A 22,595-nucleotide genomic window follows, 5' to 3' on the forward strand; every position below is an offset into this window, starting at 1 on the left:
TATGTGATCTCAAATCTTGACTTTTTGTTTGCCCCTTATTTAACTAATGTCACATTCTTGTGACTCGCATGTCTCCTTAATCTAATTCTGCAGTTCATTGCCTCATTATGGAAATGCTTGTATACTTACCCATTTCTTACTCCTCCCTTCCTACTTTGACCATCCCGTGACCCATCACTGTCCCTCCTTTTGGTGGTTATGTTTTTTCTGGCACAATCTTGAGAGAAACAGGATGTACAGGCTGGTAAATTTGTAACACATTCTTATCACCACTCAGATGCTAGGAATCAGTATTATTGTAAATCTTTGTTTTTTACCATGATAAAAAACCCTGTCTGTAGTGATTAGCTGGCTTTTAAACTGGTTTGATGGTTTAGAGTGGGTCATTGAACTAGTTTTGGATTAATCAAATCTGAGTTTTTTTAGCAGATAGTAAACTATTTATTGACTTTAGATATTTCAAAGAAACATTATGTAAAGTACACACAATGGGTACACACAAGGTACTAGAGCGGGGCAAAAAAATCGCCTGCGTGTCTCATCAGTAAAACCGGTTCGGTGATTAGAAGTAAATCGCCATCACCTGCTTTCAGATGGAGCAGCATTTACTGCACAAAGCTGAGTAAATGTAAAAAAAATTCACAGAGAAGATTGCAAAATCACGTTCATAATTGTGGAAAATCACCTCCGATATATTCTTGGTGAAATATGACTCTTGTGTAGTAAATGCTGCTCCATCTGAAAGCAGGTAATTACAATTTACTACTAATCACCGAACCAGCTTTACTGATGAGACACGCATGAGAATCGCAGGCTATTTTTTTTTGGCCCAGCTCTATCTTATACTTGTGTAATATTTCTGACCTGTAAGCAGCTTTTGAGCTATTTCATCTTCGAAGAAAGAACCATGGATCCAAATAAAGTCCCTTTTGATCATTTGATGTGAAAGGCCTGAAGAAAACCAAAGCACATGGCAATGTGTGGATGATTACATTCTAAACTCTTAAACATTAGTTATACCTATAAAATGCAAAAATAGAAGTTATGGTGTAATTTACTGGTCCCCAACTATAGATGGACTTGCAAAGTAACAAGAACTCTCTATAAAAATCCACCCATTGGCAGACATCTGAGCCTCTAGTCTAGACTGTCAACATCAGTATGACCTTCTGTGGCCGAGTGTTCGGCTTAGAGCTCTGTGTAAAGCCTGTGGGTCTGGAGGGCTCACTGATCTGAAGCGTTACTTCAAAGTGTTCAGCCTCAACGTGTCAGGCGTGTCTTCTCCCATGGGCTGTAATGGATTAAAAAGAAGCCAGTGTGTGTTTTTGAAGGGTTTGGGTTCTTTGCTCCTGAGGAGAGAACAAAATTTGTGGCTCTTAAGAAAAGAGTTGTGTGTCTGTCTTTAGGTCATCGGAAAGTATTTTTCATACATTTAGGGTTGAAATAATAAATGGTGCGATTGTATTGATGCTCTGAGTTGACAACTAGATTTTAGTAGAAATTGATGTGGATCAAGTCTGGGCTGGATGAAGCCTCTAATGTTTTAACTTCCTTCCTTTAGGCAATCTTTATGGGCAGAGTCTTTAAGAAAAGAGTTTGTCTTTTATCTGTTCCAATGGCCTATGATTAATCTGACATGTATGATCTATATAAGTTAGTGATAATTTCATACAGGTCTCTAATGTCATGTAGGGTTTATAACTCAGCTTTGACCTTGTTACCTTTTTAGGTGTATTTATTAATACCTGTACTTTCTGTCCGTGTGTTTTAGTCTACCTGCCTGTTCCTTCTTGCTCTTTCCGTTAGAGATTTAATTTGTAGGTGAAGCATGCCATTGCTCTGCCACAGTGGCACCAAATGTGTATGCTTCTCCCAAACATCGGCATCTGGCACATGATCTGAACCATGCTAAGTCATAAAAAAAAAAATTCAAAATGATTCTTTATTTAACTTGTTTTCCCTCCCATCTCCACTGACCTTAAAATTGAAAGTGGTAAAAATCAAGTTTTTATTGTTGTTTATATGCCTATGTGGGGTTTTGTATGCTTCAAGACAAACTTTCAAGCTGAGTATATCCATAGACTTGGAGTTTTCCAAAGACTTATTCCCGCAGTTTGAATTTCCTATGTCACAAACATGTAACCAATCACATCAACACAGTTGAACACGTGGGTCAGTAGTTATTTGTATGGATGCCACATAGACGTTGGCTCTTTGATCGCCCCCTGGTGGCTGGCTGCAGTACAGCCATAAGTCATAAACCCCGCCCCTCTCCATGCAAACGGACGGGACTTGGCTCTAAATAAAAAAATTATTTATACTTCCAAAAAATATTTTCCGAAAGATGGTTTTTGTCCTTTAAGGGTAGTTGTTATCACGCTTATTTGTTCAATTGTTCATTTTTGTGATAAGTTTCCTTTTAGCTAGTAATTTGATGCTATAGAAATGGGGCATGTCTTTATGATTGGCTTGGTTGAATTGGGCACGCGAGTGTTTGGTTGGAAGTTTGATACTTCTACGCATGCCCTGGCTCCAAACTGACGTTTTTACATAACATGGCAGCACCCATGGTCGGACATTTTTGCCTTTAATTCATTACAATGGAAGGAAGAAACGTCGCGTCGTACATCTTTTTTTTTATGACTGGAACAATTGCAGCACAGCTGCTTTAGCTCTACCTTTGTGATGCTCACACGTGCAGTGTGAATGCTCGTCTAACCTGTTAACATCATCGGTTAAAGATTATTGCTGCAAACACGCAGTTTACATGAGTTGTGTGAAACCGGACTTAGCAGTTATGTGTCTGAAACATAAATGAAAGCTGAATGTAGCATCTATTTACGTGTATATGTATAGTCCGAGGTGGTGCGTTAGAGTGGAGGCGGGAATTCATTTGCATATTTATACCTATAGTTCAACTGAGTAGAGGACAGACTAATTTGCATATTCATAGATCTGCGTATATTAATAAATTAAAGTGCTTAATTGTTGGCACTGGCACTTATAAACACTAAATAGGTAAAAATAAATAGGCCTATTTTTTGGAGCCAAATACCTCTTTTTTTTAGAAATAAAAGCCAAATGCTTAAATATTTTACAGCCACATCATTTTCGTTATGCATTATTTGTTTTGGTTGTTTAAAAACACAAAATTTGTATCCGATTACTCGATTAATCGATCGATTCAGTGCTAGATTAATCGATTACAAAAAGAATCGATAGCTGCAGCCCTAGTGTTGAGTTACATTAGAGATGTTCAAGAAATTACTTTCACAGAAAAAACTTTTACAAATGCCATCATGATTTTTTTAGGTGATAAAATTATCTACTACAGAGGGACTTTAATGTATTTTATCTTAAATTTTTCATCACATACATATTTCATGGTTGTCATGTCTTTCAGGTCTCATTCAACGTAACTGTAGATGCTCGAGGATGTCCTCCCAAAGGCACTAAGAAGAGTTTCACCATCAAGCCTGTTGGCTTTAAAGACCATCTGCTAGTCTCTGTGGATTACCGCTGTGATTGCAGCTGCACATATTACACGAAGGTCAACAGCAGCCAGTGTAACTCTGCGGGCACCTACAGCTGCGGGATGTGTCAGTGTGTGCCCGGCTATCTGGGAGCCCGCTGCGAGTGCAAGGAAGAAGAGATCGACCACCAGCAACTCAGCTCCTGCCGAGAGGCCGAGGGCAAGCAGGTGTGCAGCGGCCGTGGAGAATGCAGCTGTAAGCAGTGCGTGTGCTACGAATCGGAGTTTGGCAAAATCTATGGGGCCTTCTGCGAGTGTGATGACTTCTCCTGTGCCAGGCACAAGGGTATATTGTGCTCAGGTAAGAGAAGGATAAAATCATTTTACACAATAGAAATAGGCGATTTTTTTTTCTTACTGTTTAACCCTATCCTTGTTATGAAGCATGTACAGAGATGTCAATGCAAATGACTGCTTTACCTGGGTTTTTTATACTGTAGGCTGCCACATTTCATTTGTGCCTGGTACATTTTGGATCAGTTCTTGGTGAAGAGCTTCTGGCTCTTCATCTCTGTCATGCAACAGTGAGAGCTTTGTAACCGGCTGCGTTTTGTTTGTCTATGCACACAATGGTTGATCTATGAGCAAAAAAGCTTTGTGTTTTTTCTTTAGTCAGCAGGAACTGCATGCCCAGCATAAAATGGACATTGTTGGTACATGTAACAGGCAGCCAACGGTCCACTTGTCTTTGAGAGCAATGCTGAAATTGGAAGAGCTGAGAATATGGCTCATCTCAGCTCAGCAATGGAAAACTCTGCCTGTCTTCAGTAATGAGTTCTTAATGAATCTGAGCAATTATACTCTTTCACACCACTTTGCCACGCTGAATAATCCGGGAAAATTGTTGTAAACTTGTAATAATGGCTGTGGGAAAAGGCATGCGTTGATGAGCAAGTTCTCTGTAGGTTTCATTCACTTGTTAAAGGCCTTGTAAACATGCTTTGTGGCATTTTGATTTGGCTATGCTCCGGTGAGAGCGGCCTGTTTTACAGGTTGTGAGTTACAAGGTTTGGGGTTGGCTTTAATTGTAAAAAAAATTCAGATGCTCATAAAGTTCGTGAGCTGTAGTTTATCAGGAGACCGCAAACATCTTAACCCAACAGATTTCAGATGTGGTGGGGTGTACAGTAAAAACATTTATTATTTATGCATTTCTATTTGGGACTGCTGGTGGTGCAGAAATTAGATGTTACTCTATGAATCTCCCAACAGTACACCCTTAACCAACACAATGCCATGGCAATTCGTATGTATTTTACAAGGTGACTATGAATCTGCCCCAGTGACGTTGGGTTTAGTGATGGTGCTTCATTCTTGCTTTAAAGGGACACTGCACTTTTTTTGAAAATATGCTAATTTTCCAGCTCCCCTAGAGTTAAACATTTGATTTTACCTTTTTGGAATCTATTCAGCCGATCTCCGGGTCTAACGGTACCACTTTTAGCATAGCTTAGCATAATTCATTGAGTCTGATTAGACCATTAGCATCGCAATCAAAAATAACCAAACTCTTTGGATATTTTTCCTATTTAAAACTTGACTCTTCTATAGTTACATTTTGTACTAAGACAGATAGCAAATTAAAAGTTGTGATTTTTCTAGGCAGATATGGCTATGAACTATACTCTCATTCTGGCGTAATAATCAAGGACTTTGCTGCTGTAACATGGCTGGAGGAGCCGCAATGATATTACACAGTGCCCCAAAGTAATCCCCTTAGTAACTTTCAATGGCAGGGGACTATTTTTGGCTGCTGCTTAATATCATTGTGCCTGCCCTGCTGCGTCAAGTTTAAAAAAAATTGAAACTCTTTGGTTATTTTTTAGTGCAACGCTAATGGTCTAATCAGATTCAATGATTTATGCTAAGCTATGCTAAAAGTGGTAGCGCCACACCCGGAGATGACTGGAAAATGAGTATATTTTCAAAAATAGTGGAGTATCCCTAGTAAACTTTATTCGCATCAGACATTGGTCAACCTGGTCATTTACATTTTTCGGTTGCGTAAAGGTCATGTTATAGGGACTTGACAAATCAGGGATGTATACACATTGACCCAGAGCACCCAATCAGAGAGAGAATGTGGGCACCCACGACTTTTCCACAAAATTCCAGTGTGTATGGCAACCGTGTGTATGCCAACCGTAACTTTAGCAACTTTAGCATAAGTAGTACATTTTTAAAAAAGAAAACACACTTATGTAAACTTTTGGGGCGGATGCCAACTTTAAGCACTTGCCAGCGTTTCTACAGCTGAACGCTTTGGTTGCTATGATTCTCCTGTTTTGTTTATCAGTCATGTACGATGTGCCGGTTGGTTGTTGGGGTATTTGTCCTGGCCCTCCACTGTTATTGAGCACCTGAGTAAAAAGTGACATTGACTAGCTGAGAGTTTCACCCAAAGTTCAAAAACCCGCCAGTTGCGTGGTGCTTCTATTGTAAACAAATGAAAACATACGCTAGCCAGAGGCGAAAATGCCTTGGTGTATACACCCCTTAACTCTTTCACTGCCAGCATTTTTCATGATTTTCACAAAAGTTTAATGCCTTCCAGAAAATGCTCCTTTTTGGATACTGCACCTGGATGCACCTGGTGGATAATAGCGGTATTGCAGATTGATGAGATAACTCGTCAATGGCGGGGAAAGAGTTAATGTAAATCTAGAAGTTTTTACGCATATACAAGGGTCAGCGTACAGTGTGTGTGACGCAAATAGTACGCGCAAACTCTATGTGCACTGCAGGATTTTTGTAACCGCACATACTTTGTACGCGTATGCCGCGCATACAGGAGAATGTAATATGTAGCCCACGAGCGGCATTGCATTTTGTCACAATTTGCATGCGTCGAACATCTGCATACACGTACGAGTCAAATAAACTATGCTTTGCAATGCTGTGCATTCGACCGTGTGGGTACTTCTGACTATTCTCCGGGCTTAACTGCTGTGTTTTTAAATCTTGAGTTTGTGAGGAAGTAGGCATGTTTGCTTTGTTGCATGCTGCTGATAGCTGTGATAAAAGTGTGTAAACATGACCCGGCTCAGAGATCAGAAGAAAGGAGCACTGACGAAATAAAGCAGTCCCTTTTAGGAGTGGAGCTTCTGAACCTCATCCTGTGGCTGTTGATCAATGGATTAATGGGATTTGTGAGCGTGTCATGACTTATGAAAATGATAGGCTGAGCTAAAAGTCTTTTTTGTGTTTCTGTTTTTTATCCTGTTGTGGACATAATATACTGTACTGCAGAAGTCTTAAAAGTCATTAAATGTAAACATTACTTAAAGACTATCGTTACCTGCCTATTACTGGTCTGTCTGTCCTTTCTTCATACACCTGGAGTAAATAAAGTCTTTTGTTTGATGCAGGAGCCATTTAAAATGCTTTTTCAGCTGTACTCTTATTTGCTTATCTCTGCTTGGGCAGACAGGTCAGGTCAGATGCTGCACACCATGCAAACCAAGACAAGATGTACAGGTCATTCTCAATCATTGGATCAAAGTGTCTCGATGTCCTATATTGTAATATGAGACAATAGAAACAGAAAACTGATTTCTGATGGGTGTGGAGCACAACATCTGCTCATTACACAAACATTGAGGGGTTCAATAAGAGGTCTGTGGAGTGATGATCACACCCGTGTTGATATTGAGTACAACAACACTCTTACTCAGCCTGTCTGTGTTAAAGTGTTAACGCTGTGTCTTTTTTCATGAAGACATTTTCATTTCAGCTGTGCATTTAGGGTCGGATTATATTAGCAAGGCCTTGCTGATAGTAGCCTGGAGGTCAGAGTCCTGGAATCTAAGGAGAAAACTGATAAGAGAGCTGTGAATGCTAGACAGTCAGTCTGTCATCCAAAGTTTTGCATGAAGAGATATTTGTGTACTTTTGGAAGCACATGCAGTTTATTCCTCTGATTTATGTCAGTCAAAAGTTTTCCATATTATGTTTTGTTGTACATTTGCACAACAGCGCTCTTGGTGTGCAGATGCGTGAGCGTGGAAGTGTGTTAAATCCATTGACTTGTTTTTGTTGAGGCCTCCAGTAAAGCTCTGTTTTGAAGTTCGACACATCTGCTGCTGATTTTGGCTCTCCAGGCGCTCGGTATTGTGAGATCCAGAAATAGTCTGACTCCAGACCCTTTTTTTGTAAATGGTGCTAGAATGTAAATCACAAACAACAGAATTTGGACAATTTTATTTGCAAAGTTCTGTTGAACCCATAAGAAGATCTTATGCCACAAACATGTTTTTAAGTCTTAATTTTCTAATTAAGTACAGGCAAGAGTTAAAGATGTGGTTAGTCTTATATTTTACCTAGCTTTGGTGCTCAAGTAGCCAATGCAGGTTCAAGTTGTGTGACAATCCTCTCTTTAGGCTCTTTTCTCTGCATTATGAGTCCTCTTTACATTAAGTAATAAGACATTATTTAGAAAAAATATGTCATCGATGTAAAATAACAACTCACAATGCTGCTTATAAAATTGCAATTTTGTCACACATGGGTGTTTTTTTTATTTTTCCAGATACTTTCAGATGTTCTCCTGGCTTAGTGTTGAGCACATGGAGTAGATGAGATGACGTATGTTGTTGAATACCAGACATAAACTGTAAATTGGGTCAGAATCTGGTTCTGTTTAATTCTTGGCACATTTTCGACCAACTCGTCTCTATAATATAAACAGACACCCTGAGCTGTGCATTGACGTTTGTGTCTTTGTGTGTTTTTCCACACCCCTGTATCGTTTCTTACTGCAGTAAATTACCTCATTACCTGGCAACCTCTGTAAACAAAAAAAAAAACTAAGTGCTGCACAGTCTGAATTGTTTTTGTTTTGGTTGGCATGAAGTTATTGAATATAATTGCTTCATAAAGTGTTCAGACATATAATCAGAGCTTGAAAATGCTTCCTTTCTAATAGCTAGGGTTGGGCTATATACCGGATGGTATGATAAACCGGTAGAAATTTGGCAGCCGGTTGAGATTTGGACTATCATCTCTGTCCAGGTTAAGCTCCCACGTCCTGTTGCTGTGAATGTGTTCACAGAAACCAAACGTTTGTACACGTATTTAAGCAACGCTGTTTTAAAACAAGGGATTTTAAGCCATTGAAACACAAACAACAACAGTGCTAAATACGCATGCTGTTTCTGTGTGAGAGGAGCCTCCGCTGCTCATTAAGCGTGTGAGCATTTTTGACGCTTTATTGGCCTTAAATACACACATGTGTCAAAAAGTATCCATATAAAAGAGAAGGTAAACAAATGATAAAGCAAACGCACGTGTAACAGTATATTGGGTCCGGAGTGACTTTGGTCTTAAAGGGGAAGTTACCTAATTTTACTCCTGTCTGTCACTCATGTTAAAGGCAGGGTGCATGATTTTTGAAAAACACTTTGAAAAAGGGAGTCGGGCTGAGTACCAGAACACATTTGTAGCCAATCAGCAGTAAGGGGCGTGTCTACTAACCGACATCGTTGCCTGGGTTGCGTATGTGTGCGGGTCTATCAAAAGGGGGTCCAGATTCTATTGGGGTAGGGGTGTGTTTGTTTAGGTGATTTCAAATATCAACATTGGCTTTCAGAGATCATACACCCGCCTTTAATCAAACAGCATTGAGGAAAAAATCTCTCACTGCTCTTGAATACTGTTCTTTTCTGCCTTTAATAAGATTGAGCAGAGATCAGGGAGCTCGTCACTATCCTGTGATCATTCACCAGCATAACAGAACAGCATGTCACGTGCTCCTTTATAATCTTATCATAAACAAAATGCACTCGCGTACATGGTTTCTCAAGAGAGAAATCTGGGATAATAAGCAAACTAAAGACGCTGCAGAAAAAACTATTAAGTGCAGGGCTTTAAATGCTTCATGGTTTTATCTTTATGGCATGTGTGTGAATGTAAAATCATTTGGTAGTGTGAATGAATCGAAATCAAATGATCCCCGGGCAAAGATGCATTATTTGTGTATTTTCGTAATCCGTGTGTGAAAAGGGCTAATTTAAAACATGTAATTGACATGTACGTAAGATGTAGTGATAGCACGACTGGCCCAGTGTCTATTATGGAAAACGGATCCCGAAATTGTCTAACACCAGATTCGGGTCACTATTGTTGAGCCTCTTATTGGACTTGCAACAAAGCTGTCAGCAATAACCAAAACAGGACTCTGTAGGGGTCTTTGTCTGACCTCTGTTTATTGTTTCATAGACACTGCCAACAAAAGTTTGTTGGGAAATCGAAAAATTTCAATAACCACTGGAGTTTTTGGACTTTTGGGTTTTAATCCCTCAGATGTGCTTTCTGAAAAAACATCCTATTTTGCAAGTGTGAAAAAATATAAAAGCTTAGTTGAAAAAAATCTAGTATGGATTTAAAGTGTAACTTAAGAGACTTTGATTAGCATGCTTAAAAACTAACTAGTCACTTTCATACTTCTGCCAAGACCTGTCTGTCGTTCTTTACAAAACCAGAAGATTAAAAGCTGTTTGAGTCAAGAGTAGCAGTGCTGGCAGAAATGTTCATGCTTTGAAATAACAGACCTTTGAATAAATGTAATAATAATATACCTTATGATTGAATCAGATGTACATCCATTCATATTTTATAACATGATTATAGCAAAGAAGACTTGAAATGCTATAAAGTAGGATGTAAGGTTGAATCTGAAAAATACAGTTTTGATGTAAGACAAATGTCAAACAGAAGGATGTATGGATTCAGGAAGTTTCCTGCATGTCAGTACAGGATTACTGCAGCATATCTTAATGACACCAAGAATCCTTTGGGATTTTTTTAAAACCGCCCCAAGGATGTTTTTTACCTAGTTTTTATTTTACAATCAAATGTCTAGTGAGGTATATGTGTACAGTAAATGTTTCTGTTGTTCTTTTTTTTTTTTTAAAGAATTGGGCAAAAATCTAAATTTTCTTATATGGTTTCCTATTTGCTTTATTGACAGCATGCATTTCATTTTATCGCAATACAATTACAAATGCAATAAATAAAATTCCATTAGTCTGAGAAGTTTCTTTGCGTCTGCAGATTTAGTCTGCCAGATAGGTCAGACCACACGTTTCAGTCTGCAGTGTCATCACAAAAGCAAACGTCAGCTTGTCAGCCTGTGTGTTTTGCTCAAGGGCTGCAAAAACAAACCAAAGCCTGTGATAGAAAAGCAGCTCATGTTCATCTTGTTTAATTGATTTTAAAATTTGACTTAAACATATCACATTGCTCCATTGGTGTTACTGTAATTTCAGGATTGGCTCATGGTCAACAGATTGCAATGTTTGTTTTTATGCCTGTTCCTGTTCGGAAGAGTCTGGCTAGTCTGTTGTTGTTTATACATCACACTACAGCGAAGGCATTTCAGTGACATCTTAACAACAATCCATAAGGATTTGACTTTGTGCTATACACCCGCAGCCGGCGCATGTTTTCAGTTGTTTCCAATGGAAGCGCACATTTTTTAAAACAGCCAGCAGCTGGCGGATTTTTTCCGCGCTAAAAGCCGGCGCCCTGTGTTTTTTCTGCGCTGAGCGTCAAGACTTGAAATAGATTCAACTTTGGGTGAAAAGCTTCACTCGTCAATGTCAGTTCTCACACAGCAGTCCAATCACAGTGGAGGAGGGGCGGGACAAGTATCACAACAACCAACCGGCTCACAGCTCAAGTATCACAGCTACCAAAGTGCTCAGCTGAAGAAAACGTTTACAGCCGCATAAAAAGCTTTGGTGTGTCCTGCCCCTAAAATCAGTGATGTGTCATATCCACAAGATTTGTCATAGTAGTCTATTGAATAACCGTGACATTGTTGGTAAATAGCTGGGATTCGTGAGTCATTTTTATTTTGACAAGCTGCGGATCTGTGGTGCATTTCTCATTTGTGGAGGCTGCAAGGCTGTTAACAGATGTTTAGACACTGCAGTTCATTAAACCATTAATAAGTGCAAAACCTTACACTGTTAAACCTCAATAAAACCTACACAGAAACCTTATACCACTGAGAAAAACTGTAGACATATGTAATGCTTTAAAATAATACATTGTGCATTTACAGTGGTTTTGTACAAAGATATCCTTACTGTCCACATCCTACATGTTTTTAAAAGGCGTCACAAGGGTACGGATCAAATGAAAACTATATTTATCTTCTACACCTACTCTGTAATTGTTGTTATCTCTAGACTGGGAAATGTTAACCCTTAGTCACATTAGACACAACTTTAGACTGCACTGATTTTTACAAATATAATTTCTCTGCTCAAAATAAGTTGCCATACTTAAAAATATTATTCTATTGTTTTACATACAGGTATTTGACATTTTTGTTTTGTAATGTAAAGTCCAATTTATTTGTCGGTGTCAGACAATTTCTTACTAGTGATCTGCATGTGTAATTGCGCATATAGTATACGCTGTAGGCCACATATTTGTTTTCATTTAAAGGACAAGTTCGGTATTTTACACTTAAAGCCCTGTTTTCAGATTGTTTATGATGAAATAGAACGGTTTTGACTGAAATTTGGACATATGATGCTGGCCCGAGAATTTTCGGGTTTGTGTTCTATCACCTCCCACCTCTACAGCAGGTGTATAAGTGCAATGTAACAATCATTCATAAAATGCATTAAAATTTTGTTTACAAAGACTTGAAACTCACCGAGTGGTCGGGGGTGTTCACTGATATGCTCACACAAAATCGCTGCAAAAGATGCTTTCCAACAGGTGTTTTAGCATTCGTTGTAAACTTGTGGACCTTTTTTCCAAACGCCTCACACCCGTACATTCTTCCGCTGAGAGCTTGAATAACTCCAGCCCAGTTGGTGGCGATAATCCGCCTTTGCCAATTGCAAGAATACAAACAAAGTTCCCGGCGCGGAGTAATACTGTACCTCACAGCACATATAATACAAGTCATTGGAGTTGGACAAAAACTACGATAAAATGCTACGATGCAGAAGTATAAATCACGCTTTAGTTTGGGAAATGAGAACAGCCTGACCTCCGTTTAACTGCAGTGTGTACTCATTTTGACATTTTGTATCTCTGCAATGTGTGTTAATGAAATCTGGATTGTGATTTCCCATTTTTCATCAGTGTATATGCTAAAAAAATCTACAGAAACCCAAATGACCCCCATCTACTCTTTGACGCGTTATCCAGTAGCAACATCCAGTATAACCATGTTTATAAAATCCTTGATTCTGATTGGTCTTTATTGGACTGTGCTTTATTCACGATAAAACTCGGCTATGACTGCTTCACCCAACGGTTCTATTTATCACTGCGCCCTTAGCAACCACACCTATCCGTTTGTTGTTTTTCTTTGAGCTTTCATGCATATTACACATTGGAACGTTGTTGTTCACGGTCAGGGACTATTTTTTGTAGCGGAAGGAATGCTTTTATTGATTTAACGTTGCACTAATAATTTTTTTACTTTAATATTGTGTGGTAACCGTTTTATAAAAGCAATAAGGTACTCGAGATAAGTGCTGTATCATGAATAAGTAACAGCTGAATGGCGTGCCTAACAACGCCCTTCAGCCGTTACTTATTTACGATATAGCACAGCCTTTCGTACCTTATTGTTTACTTGACATTGGGTCCGTTGTGTAATTTTCAGTGTGGATGTATTGGTGTTCATTGTTCCTCACAGTTCAATCACCGTATCATCGATATTACTTGGGTCAATACGATTCTGATTTAGCCTTTTGGTTTCTTTAAAAACACCTTTACTTCAAAATGGATGAATTTGCGGTGCCTCAGTTTTACAGATGAATTTCATTATATTGTGACACACAAGCGCTTGTTTTGTGTCTTCTTTTAAACAAAGTATAACTGACCACTGAATCTGTGCTGATCTATTCAGACTGCTGAGATATTGAGGGTTTTCATCAGCACTTTTGAAAACTGAAGAGTCTGTAGGATGTCAGATCAGGAAGTGAGAATATCCATACTGCCGGTGGTTCCTCATTGGGTGGAACCAAAACGTGGCAGAGATCGCATCCATTATGCTTTCAGTGGGACGCCAGTGATTACAGGGCTTTTTTTAGTGTGTTTTTTTAAAGATCTAAAGGTGGATCTATTTCAAGTTGCCACCAAAAGAGAGACAGAGAAACCACAAAGCATGACTTTTTTATAACTCTTATCCTAATGTGGGTTGCAGAATGAACAAGTGTAAATCAAACTCTGTGGTTACATTGATTTATATAGTTTGACAACTGTTAAATCTTTCTTCAAATCTCACAGACACAGAAACTGTACACAATAACGTTCCTATGCCAATCACAATATTTCTTAAGTACTTTCAGGTCACGCACACTTCATCCAATCAGAATTTAGAGTCTGAATTATATGTATTTAAAAAACACAATTTTTTAAATTCTGGACTAAATGGTCTGCTTCAGGATCAGGAATGTCTCATACTGACCCTAAGAGCTTTTATAGCCTCCTCTCTGTAATTGTAATTGTAGCTGCATCTGGTCTTGGCAGACAGATGCTTTATGGTTAAATAAGGTCAGTGACTCTTTGATATTAACTGAAAGGCCTTAAAGCAACTCCAGCATTTGTTGGAGTTGTGTACACTGGAGACAAATGAAACACTATAAAGAGGAATGTTCATCCTGTTGCATGAACTGCAGGATTACTACTTCCTGTGAGACCACAAAGAGTCTTTGTAACAGGAAGGAGCGGTCAAGGTCAGCATATCAGTCATCCATCATATCAGGAGTTAACTGTAATTAACAACTGTGAACAAGTATGTGAAAACCCAGCAAAAGTAATATTTTTTTCTGATTTACTGTTTTCTACATAAAATCATCCTACATAATGTAAATGACATTGTCAAAATATAACCTTGATATCTTTGACAAAATAAAACCATTAAATAAATTAAGCAAAATGACACTAAAGTCATTTTGCTTGTGTAATACCGTTAAGTGTTCATCTGGTTTCTTTTATTTTGCTCTGATCTGATTTAATAATAATATGGTATCCACAAAGGATTGGAAATGAACGAATGTTTAAAGGTGCAAATTCACGCGTTTTAGGCCGTAAACATTTTTTTGTTTCATACAGTAAACATCTCTTCACTATCTGCTAGCTGCCTGTCCTCTGAACATACTGTAAAAAAACGCGGTCTCTGCAGACAGCCCAGGCTTCGCAAACTGCAACAAAAACAGAGCGGTCAAACCTACCACTACGAAACATAACAAAGCCAATAAATGACAAGAAGGATTGGGGAGTGGGGGTTGGGCGCGTTCATGACTCTTTCAGAAAGCACGGAAGGGAGTGGGAGGGGAGGAGTTAGCTACTCTCCGTTTTGTTTGACAACACTTCGAACGTCAACAGGAAGGGACGTCACACAGATTCGCTTAGAGCGCCTTTATTCATGCAGAAAGGAAATATTTAGGCTGGAAATGAGCATACTTATTGGAAATAATACTTAAAAAGTAGGGCTGTGTATCGGCAAGAATTTCACGATATACATTATGATGCATGTGTTGCGGTGCAATATGTTGCAATACTGTAAAGCTGGGCGATATAGTGGAATATTTCCTCTTCTGGGAATATAATAGGATATATTTTTAGGAAAGCTGTCATTGAAAACACACCACCATATATCCAAACCTTAGCAAAAACATTTATGGCGAACCCATATGTTAGTACTTCCTGTAACGGTTTAGGTTCAGAGATGATAAGAGTGCCATTTAGTGGTTGGGTTATAAACTCCGAACAAAGCGACTACTATGAATCTTGTATGATTATCTATATTGCTGTATTTATTTATTTATTTATTTGAGAATTGGTACGGTGCATTCTCCATTTGTGTACCTTTTTTCTATATGGTCTGCTGCATTTTTTTTAACAACTTGCATTCATTTAAACATTTAAATGCATCCTGAATTCTGATAGGATAACTGCATCTCAAATTGGAAAACTGCATGTCAAATTTGGTCTCTATTAAAGGTGGAGTGTGTAAATTGTCGCATCTAGTGGTCATATTGGGAATTGCAACCAACAGCTTACTTCTGAATTCAAAACGCATATGGTAGCCGGCACAGGACAAACATGTCGTCATCTGAGAGTCAACAGTTTGTCTGATTAGGGCTACTGTAGAAACATGACGACAACTTCCATGTAAGGGGACTCACTGTGTATGTAGATTAAAAACGTCTCATTCTAAGGAAATAAAAAAACGTTCATTATGTAAGGTTTTTATACACCACTGATAATATAGTTATGTATATTATAGTGCATTTCTGTCAAGAGTTCCTTTTTAAAAGTTACACATTGCACCTTTAGAATATGATATTTTAAAGGCTTCACAGAAAATGCATTTTCATACAGTAGATATCAGTGGCCTTCACTCAGGCATAACTGAACACTGAACATTTGGTACAAACACAGTCTCTATGTTGACTGTGAAACTTCACACCGTGAAATAAACCTGATACTTAAGGTCTGAAGTAATTGACATATTTCAGTGCTGGCGTGAATTTGAACTCATATGGAGTTTGACTGTGGATGTGGTAAAATGGGCCGTGGCTCATTCCCAAAGGCATTCAAACAAGGATCTGCCTTTCTGACATAGCAACATCGCATTTATCCAGTGACCTAAATAAAAGGCTGCAGTGTGGAATTCTGGGAGAGCAGGTTTGCATTGATTTTCTACCATTTGTTAGGTTGTGTTAGATGATGGCTTTTGAAATGTCCCCACAGTATCACTTGACAAAAGCAAATATGGGTATAGCCTATAGATGCTTGTTGTAGAGTAATAGTGGTAACACACACTTTTAAAAGGGATTAGTGGAGAACACATGCCACAGCATGTCTTTGTTCATACCAGATGAGTTCAGAGGTCCATTTATTCATTAAATGAGTCAGGCAAGCACAATACACAGGTGTTCAAAGTGTTGTATTCCATGCTTTGGTCTTTTTCACACCCTTAGGTGTGGTGCATTCAATTTCTGCATGTACAGACTAAAGATTTACCTACTGAAATGTCTGTTGTGGTTATTGCCCTTATAAACCTACAGATTTAATTAAAATCTTTTATTGCGAAGACGTTTTAATTATTAGCAGGGAGTCACTAAAATTAAAATTCACATGCGATATTATTTGCAAAAAGAGGGTTTTTAGTGGTTAAACTGCACGGGTTGTGTTTGTTCTTCTCTGGCACCGCAGTCCACTCTTTATTTTCTGGAATCTGACCCGCATTGCAGTGTTTCCCATACATTTATTTATTTGTACCGGCCAAAATCAGAAATGACTGCCACAAATAGATTTTTGCACAGCGTGTTTTTCCACTGCCTCTCTCTCACATGACAGGTTCTGTACACACACCCGTGGCGGCAGAGTGGGCGGTCATGCACGCTGAATGCATAGACCCCATTTCCCAAAGCGGTGCTCACTGAATTTTTTGTGCGGACACGTCAAGTACAGGCTCTGCATCCAAAAATTATTGACCGGAACCCAAAGTACCGTATTGTCCTAAATATAGACGGTTTCAGTAGTAACAACATAAACAAATGGCAAAACCCCACAAAGAGTCTTTTTAGAGTAGTTTATTTCTGATAACAAGCAAAATTAACATCAAGTAGATTACCTTAGTTCATATATCATAATTAAAGCGTATAAAAAAAGGACACTGAGATAACGTTACTGTGTAAAATGTGTACCATATAATGTAAACCAGTGGTTCCCAAACTTTTTCAGCGTGCGGCCCCCCTTGTGTATGGTGCATTTTTTCGCGGCCCCCCAAAGAAAATTTGTGACAAAAAACTGTTCTAAACTCAACATTTTACTAAAACACATATTAAATTATACAAATAAAGTAGTGATTTTCGTTAGTAGCCTTATTTTTTTATGTTTAATTACACAGAATTCATGATAAATTAATGTATTTTATAAAATGTCATAAAACTGGGGCCCCCCTGGCACCATCTTGCGGCCCCCCTGGGGGCCCCGCCCCCCAGTTTGAAAATCCCTGATGTAAACAATGGTAACTACAGATCGGCTGCCAAATCTCCTTTCACGTGGCAGTGATCCATGATCACCGTCTTCTTTCGTCTTTAGGAAACCAATTTTTTATTTTCGACAAAAATAAAAAACTGTTGGGTCCAGAGTTCAGTTTAGCCACTAGCCAGACCATTAAACAAACAGAGACCGGAAGTAAGGTACAGACTCGTAACCAAAGGATGCCTCTCAATAAATAATGTCATCTTATTTTTAAGCACTAGACTGTTACGGTACATTCACACGTAAGTGTTGACGCTTCCCATTCACTTTTAATGGGTGACGTTATGCGTTGCCGAACTGAATTGTGGATCCGCCGGTGAACATTTCTCAACACAACGTGTGTGTCAGCCAATCAGGTTGCCTTATGCAAATAACCTAGGCAGAGCCAGCCAATTACGTTTATGGAAGACCGGAGCATGTGTTGCGGCCACTGCGATTGGCCGTTGGCCACGTTTCAGACAAGCTTTCCGTCAAGTGTTAACGCTGTCGCCCCGTGTGAATGTATCGTTACTTGTCAATCAAACTGTACACCCGCAAAAATGTGGTAGGTGCCAAGTTCACCTGGACTGAAGCAACCTAATAAACTACTTTTAAAGAGCACCTCAAGTATTTTCCGATTTACGATTTTACATTTCCTTTGGTGTGTAAGTGTGTATTATTTCATGTTATACCACGGGTCTGTTGAATGCTGCATTCTGATTGGCTGAGAAATGTTCTATGGGTGTTGATTATTTTTCTGTAAACCGCACACCTAAATCAAGCATAGCGTTAGTTCAGGCATGCCACGTCAGTCAAGCATGCATCAGCTGATAATCAGATGTTCATGACGCGCACCAATCATTCACGACATCCGTAACAACCGACTTTTTAAATTCCCATTCATTGAGCCGCTTTCTAGCGCATTGCTCCTGCCGTTTTTTGCTGCTGCTGCTGCCATTTAAACTCCCTCCTCCAACCCCAACTCCACCTAGCCGGAACCTGTTGTTCGTTTGTACCAATCTAACGCTATCTTCATCTTGCATTCTTCCCTCTCTCTCTCTCTCTCTCTCTCTCTCTCCCCTCTCTCTCTTTATTTATCTATTATTTTTATTTATTATTATTATTATTTTACTCTTTTATTTATTTATTTTATCAAACTTGTAAGTTTGCACTTCAATACTATGTATGATTAGCCTATTGTTCTGCTGTTCTTCTGTTCTATGGGGGGTCTTTTTATTTTCTATCCGCTGCTCTCCAGGCTCTGTCTATGCATGCGCATGGACAGGCGAGTGAAATCTTTGCCCAGAACAGAACCATACCGCCAACACTAACTGTATGCATATAATGTAATAAATCATTATTTGACAAAGTGGTCCTGACTGAACTTGTCAAATGTCTTAAAAATAGGCACCAGAGCAATGTTTGTGGTATAAGCGGAATAATTGACTCCAGTCATTTGAATTATTTGAAAATAATGCACATCTGCATCCGCTTCGCGTCGTGCCGCATTACCACGTTGGTGTGCATTACTTTCTTATAATTCAATGGCCCATAGTCAATTATTCCTTACTTAACGATATGCAAAAGGAACATATCCCAAAGTAAACAATAACACGAGTTATCGTCTCCAACGTAAATCTCTTTTCATGGACTTCAACAAACACACGGATTGTAGGCAACAGTTTACTTCCTGGGATTGGTGATGTAGGCAAGAGCGACATTATAATTCCTCCCGCTTTGACTCACAGCCTGTAAGTTAACTCCTGTTAGCAACCAAATCTTTTAAACATGGTAAGGAGCGTCACATTTCCAGCTGATGTCAGAGGTATTCATGCCAATCACAAGTACAGATTAGCTGGCCAATCAGGGACATAGCGCATTTCAGAATTCAGATCAATACGTTTTCAAATTATAGCAAGAAAAGAGTTCTTTAAAAAGCACTTTCCACAAGATACACTTTGGAAAAACAGGGATCGTCTTATAATCAGGGTTGTCATTTCTGGTTTGTGTGTGTAAATTGCATAAAAATCATCTCTCACTATACATATATGCTTCTCTGTTTTGGAGAAGTTTACCCCAAAATGAAAATTCTCATTTACTCATGTCATCCCAGATGTATATGAGCAATTCCAGCATTTATAGATTACATTTTCAGTCAAAAATTAAAATATAATTTCTTGGGGAATGTGCTCTACTTATGTTTACGTTGATAAGGAAAAAACATACAACATGTGTTATGGATTTGACTTAAGTTTTTTGGAGACAACATACTTCGTACAAATTCTGTCAATTAAAATGCACAAACCAGAAGCAATAACAAATGGAGAAGGGAGGGCTCTGCAAAGAACAAATAATATTTTAATATAATTTTAATGTAGGCATTTGTGTGGAAGAAAAAACGTTATGGATGTCATGTGACAATTCTGAAAGCCACAAAATTGTTATATTTTTGAAAAACTATTTATTCATGGTAACATTGGCTTTTGCATGGAATTTCTCATATGACTTCCTTTCATCATCTGAACCCAAATGATCAATGGCATCACAAAGCCAAGAAGAGCCAGGATGTTTTTTTTAATATAACTCTGATTGTGTTCAGCTAAAGAAAGTCGTATACAACCGGGATGGCATGAGGGTGAGTAAATGATGAAAGAAATTTCATTTTGGGATAAACTACTCTTTTAAATCTCATAACTCTCAATGAGTGTGATTTATGGGGCTATAACATCCCCCAGATTTTCCTCACATAATGAAGTTTCATAAAACAGCATCTCTCACGGTAGTTCACAGTTTAAACAATGCCACATTTAGCTGTTGTCCACCCAGCTGTTCTCTGGTCAGCTGCCGAGCTCTCCTCCAGGAGTTGAGCTTAACACCCTCGTGTGTGGTATCTTTACCTTCGTACAGTAGGTAAGGTAAACAGGTCTGCTTGGGATTAATCTAGCCATTTCTGGACAGCAGTGGAGCTTTGGGTCATTATGTTTTCCAACATTTCCTTGCTCTCATTGATGCGAGTATCCAGTTGCAGACAAAATGTTCACGTTTGCCTTCAATCAAAGTTGTTTTGTTTTGCATGTCATCTTTTTCCGAGTAACACTCCTTGGAGCTACACATATGCTACCAAAGTATGTCGGTTTTCAATTAGGTCATTCACGCAACACAAGTTTAACACATTTGCTACAACACAGAGAAGCGTTTTGCTTGTGCTCACTGTTAAAGGCACAAGCCAAGAACGTTGGAATGAGCAGATCTGCATGTAATCAGTCTGTTGGCATATTCACAACAGTCAACTGAGTGTTTTTGACTTATGTGGGTCAAATAGACAGTGGTTGTGATATCATACTGTAAAAATCGGAAACGCTTTGTTTGCAATGAGTTCATTGTTAGTGAATGATTTATATATGCATGCTTTCTCTCTTTTTTCACTGTGTATTTATCCATGCCATCTTTATAATGTGTGTGCGTGTGTGTATATTTGCAGTTTTTCTCAACGAGGTCATGTGTTTATATTTCTCGCCCACACCAATATGTTAACCACATTTTTATAACTTGTAGTTTGTTCAGAGAGATTTTTGTATATTTGCTACACACCAGGACAAAAAGAGACTTTATAATGCCAAATTTTTCTGAATCTTTCTCTTTTTTCCTAGGTCACGGGGAATGCCATTGTGGTGAGTGTAAATGCCACGCTGGTTATATTGGAGACAACTGCAATTGCTCGACAGAAACGGCTTCTTGCGTGTCCGACGATGGCAAGATGTGCAGTGGGCGGGGCAGCTGCGTGTGTGGGCGGTGCCAGTGCAGTGAGCCAGGGGCATTTGGGGACACATGCGATAAATGTCCAACCTGTCCAGATGCCTGTGGAACAAAGAGGTATGAGAATGCTAAAAACTACAAACAGCTAATCCAAACATTACAATATTTCTGCAATTTAGGATTGAGGAAGCATTTCATTGACCAAATGTTAAATGCTCTCCCATTTGTAAGTCGAATAAAAGCATCTACAAAACTAATATATGTAAATGCATTTGGGTGATTCTCACGAAATCTGTGTCCAGTATCAGAATAATTTTTTGCATATATAAGATTAAGGTCTGAACTTACTATAACCATTATTTTTAGAGGATTTAAAACAAATTTCCTATAAAATTATTTAACTTTTTTTAGATTATCATTATCAAAAATTATCATTACCACAACATGATATTACATTAAATATATGCATTTACAAACTCATGTTTCGGTAATGACAACTAAAAAGTTGTCTAGGTACTATGACAAACAAAATGTACATTTTTATCTGGAGAGAAAAAATAAGAACTGCTTACCTGGTAGCCATCTTGAGTGTCACAGTTGTCACGGCTCCTCCCCTGTCTTGCAGGCGTGGTTCTTACTGCAGGCAGCAGAGGGTTGTTGGTAATTGGAGCCACCTGGGCTCAGTGTATTTAAACTGCCACACTAACCATTTTTCTCTCTCTCTCTGCTCCTCCAGGTATGATCCTGTTTGTTTGTTCTTTTGTAGTTTTTACTTAGTTTTCACTCAGTCATGTTTACACATACAGACTTATGCATCCATGCACTTTACATACATCCTATATTATGACATTTTCACATTTCATTCTTTTGTGTTAAGTTTATAAGTTTTGTTTATAATAAAGAAAATACCTTGTGGCCTATACCTGTAGTTGTGTCCCCTCATTATTTGCCACAGGCTATGAGTCGGCCTGTGACAAGTGGGGGCTCGTCCATAGCCTAAGTTAAAGTTAATTGTACTTTAGTATATTTAGGTTAACATATTTTTTTATAGTAGGATTGAAGTTCTAGTTTGTCTTTGGTTTATTATTTGTAGATTTGTTTATTTGTATTTTGGCAATAGTTTGGCTTATTTGACTACTGTTTTGTAGTAATTTGGGTTAGTAGTTTTATTAAGTTCAGATTGCCAATTTTTTTGTTTAAGGGGATGCTTGGGTTAGGCCATTAGTTTTGGAGAGAGCAGGGAGAGCCATGTATTTTTTGTTTAGTTTTGTAGCTAATTTGGTTAACAACTCACTCT

General features: G+C 38.5%; 1 protein-coding gene across 2 annotated transcripts in view; it reads left to right on the forward strand.

Moving 5' to 3' along the window:
• The window catches only part of itgb5 (integrin, beta 5), a 46,557-nt gene that overhangs the window by 11,730 nt on the left and 12,232 nt on the right, over positions 1-22,595 (forward strand). For both annotated transcript variants that reach the window (XM_073855128.1, XM_055214457.2), the window contains 2 exons: positions 3,404-3,833; positions 21,193-21,415. In XM_073855128.1, coding sequence (XP_073711229.1) covers positions 3,404-3,833; positions 21,193-21,415 — 653 coding nt within the window. The remainder of the gene's footprint in view (positions 1-3,403; positions 3,834-21,192; positions 21,416-22,595) is intronic.

The sequence above is a fragment of the Misgurnus anguillicaudatus genome, chromosome 17 (assembly GCF_027580225.2).
Source record: "Misgurnus anguillicaudatus chromosome 17, ASM2758022v2, whole genome shotgun sequence".
Taxonomy (NCBI): Eukaryota; Metazoa; Chordata; class Actinopteri; order Cypriniformes; family Cobitidae; genus Misgurnus; species Misgurnus anguillicaudatus.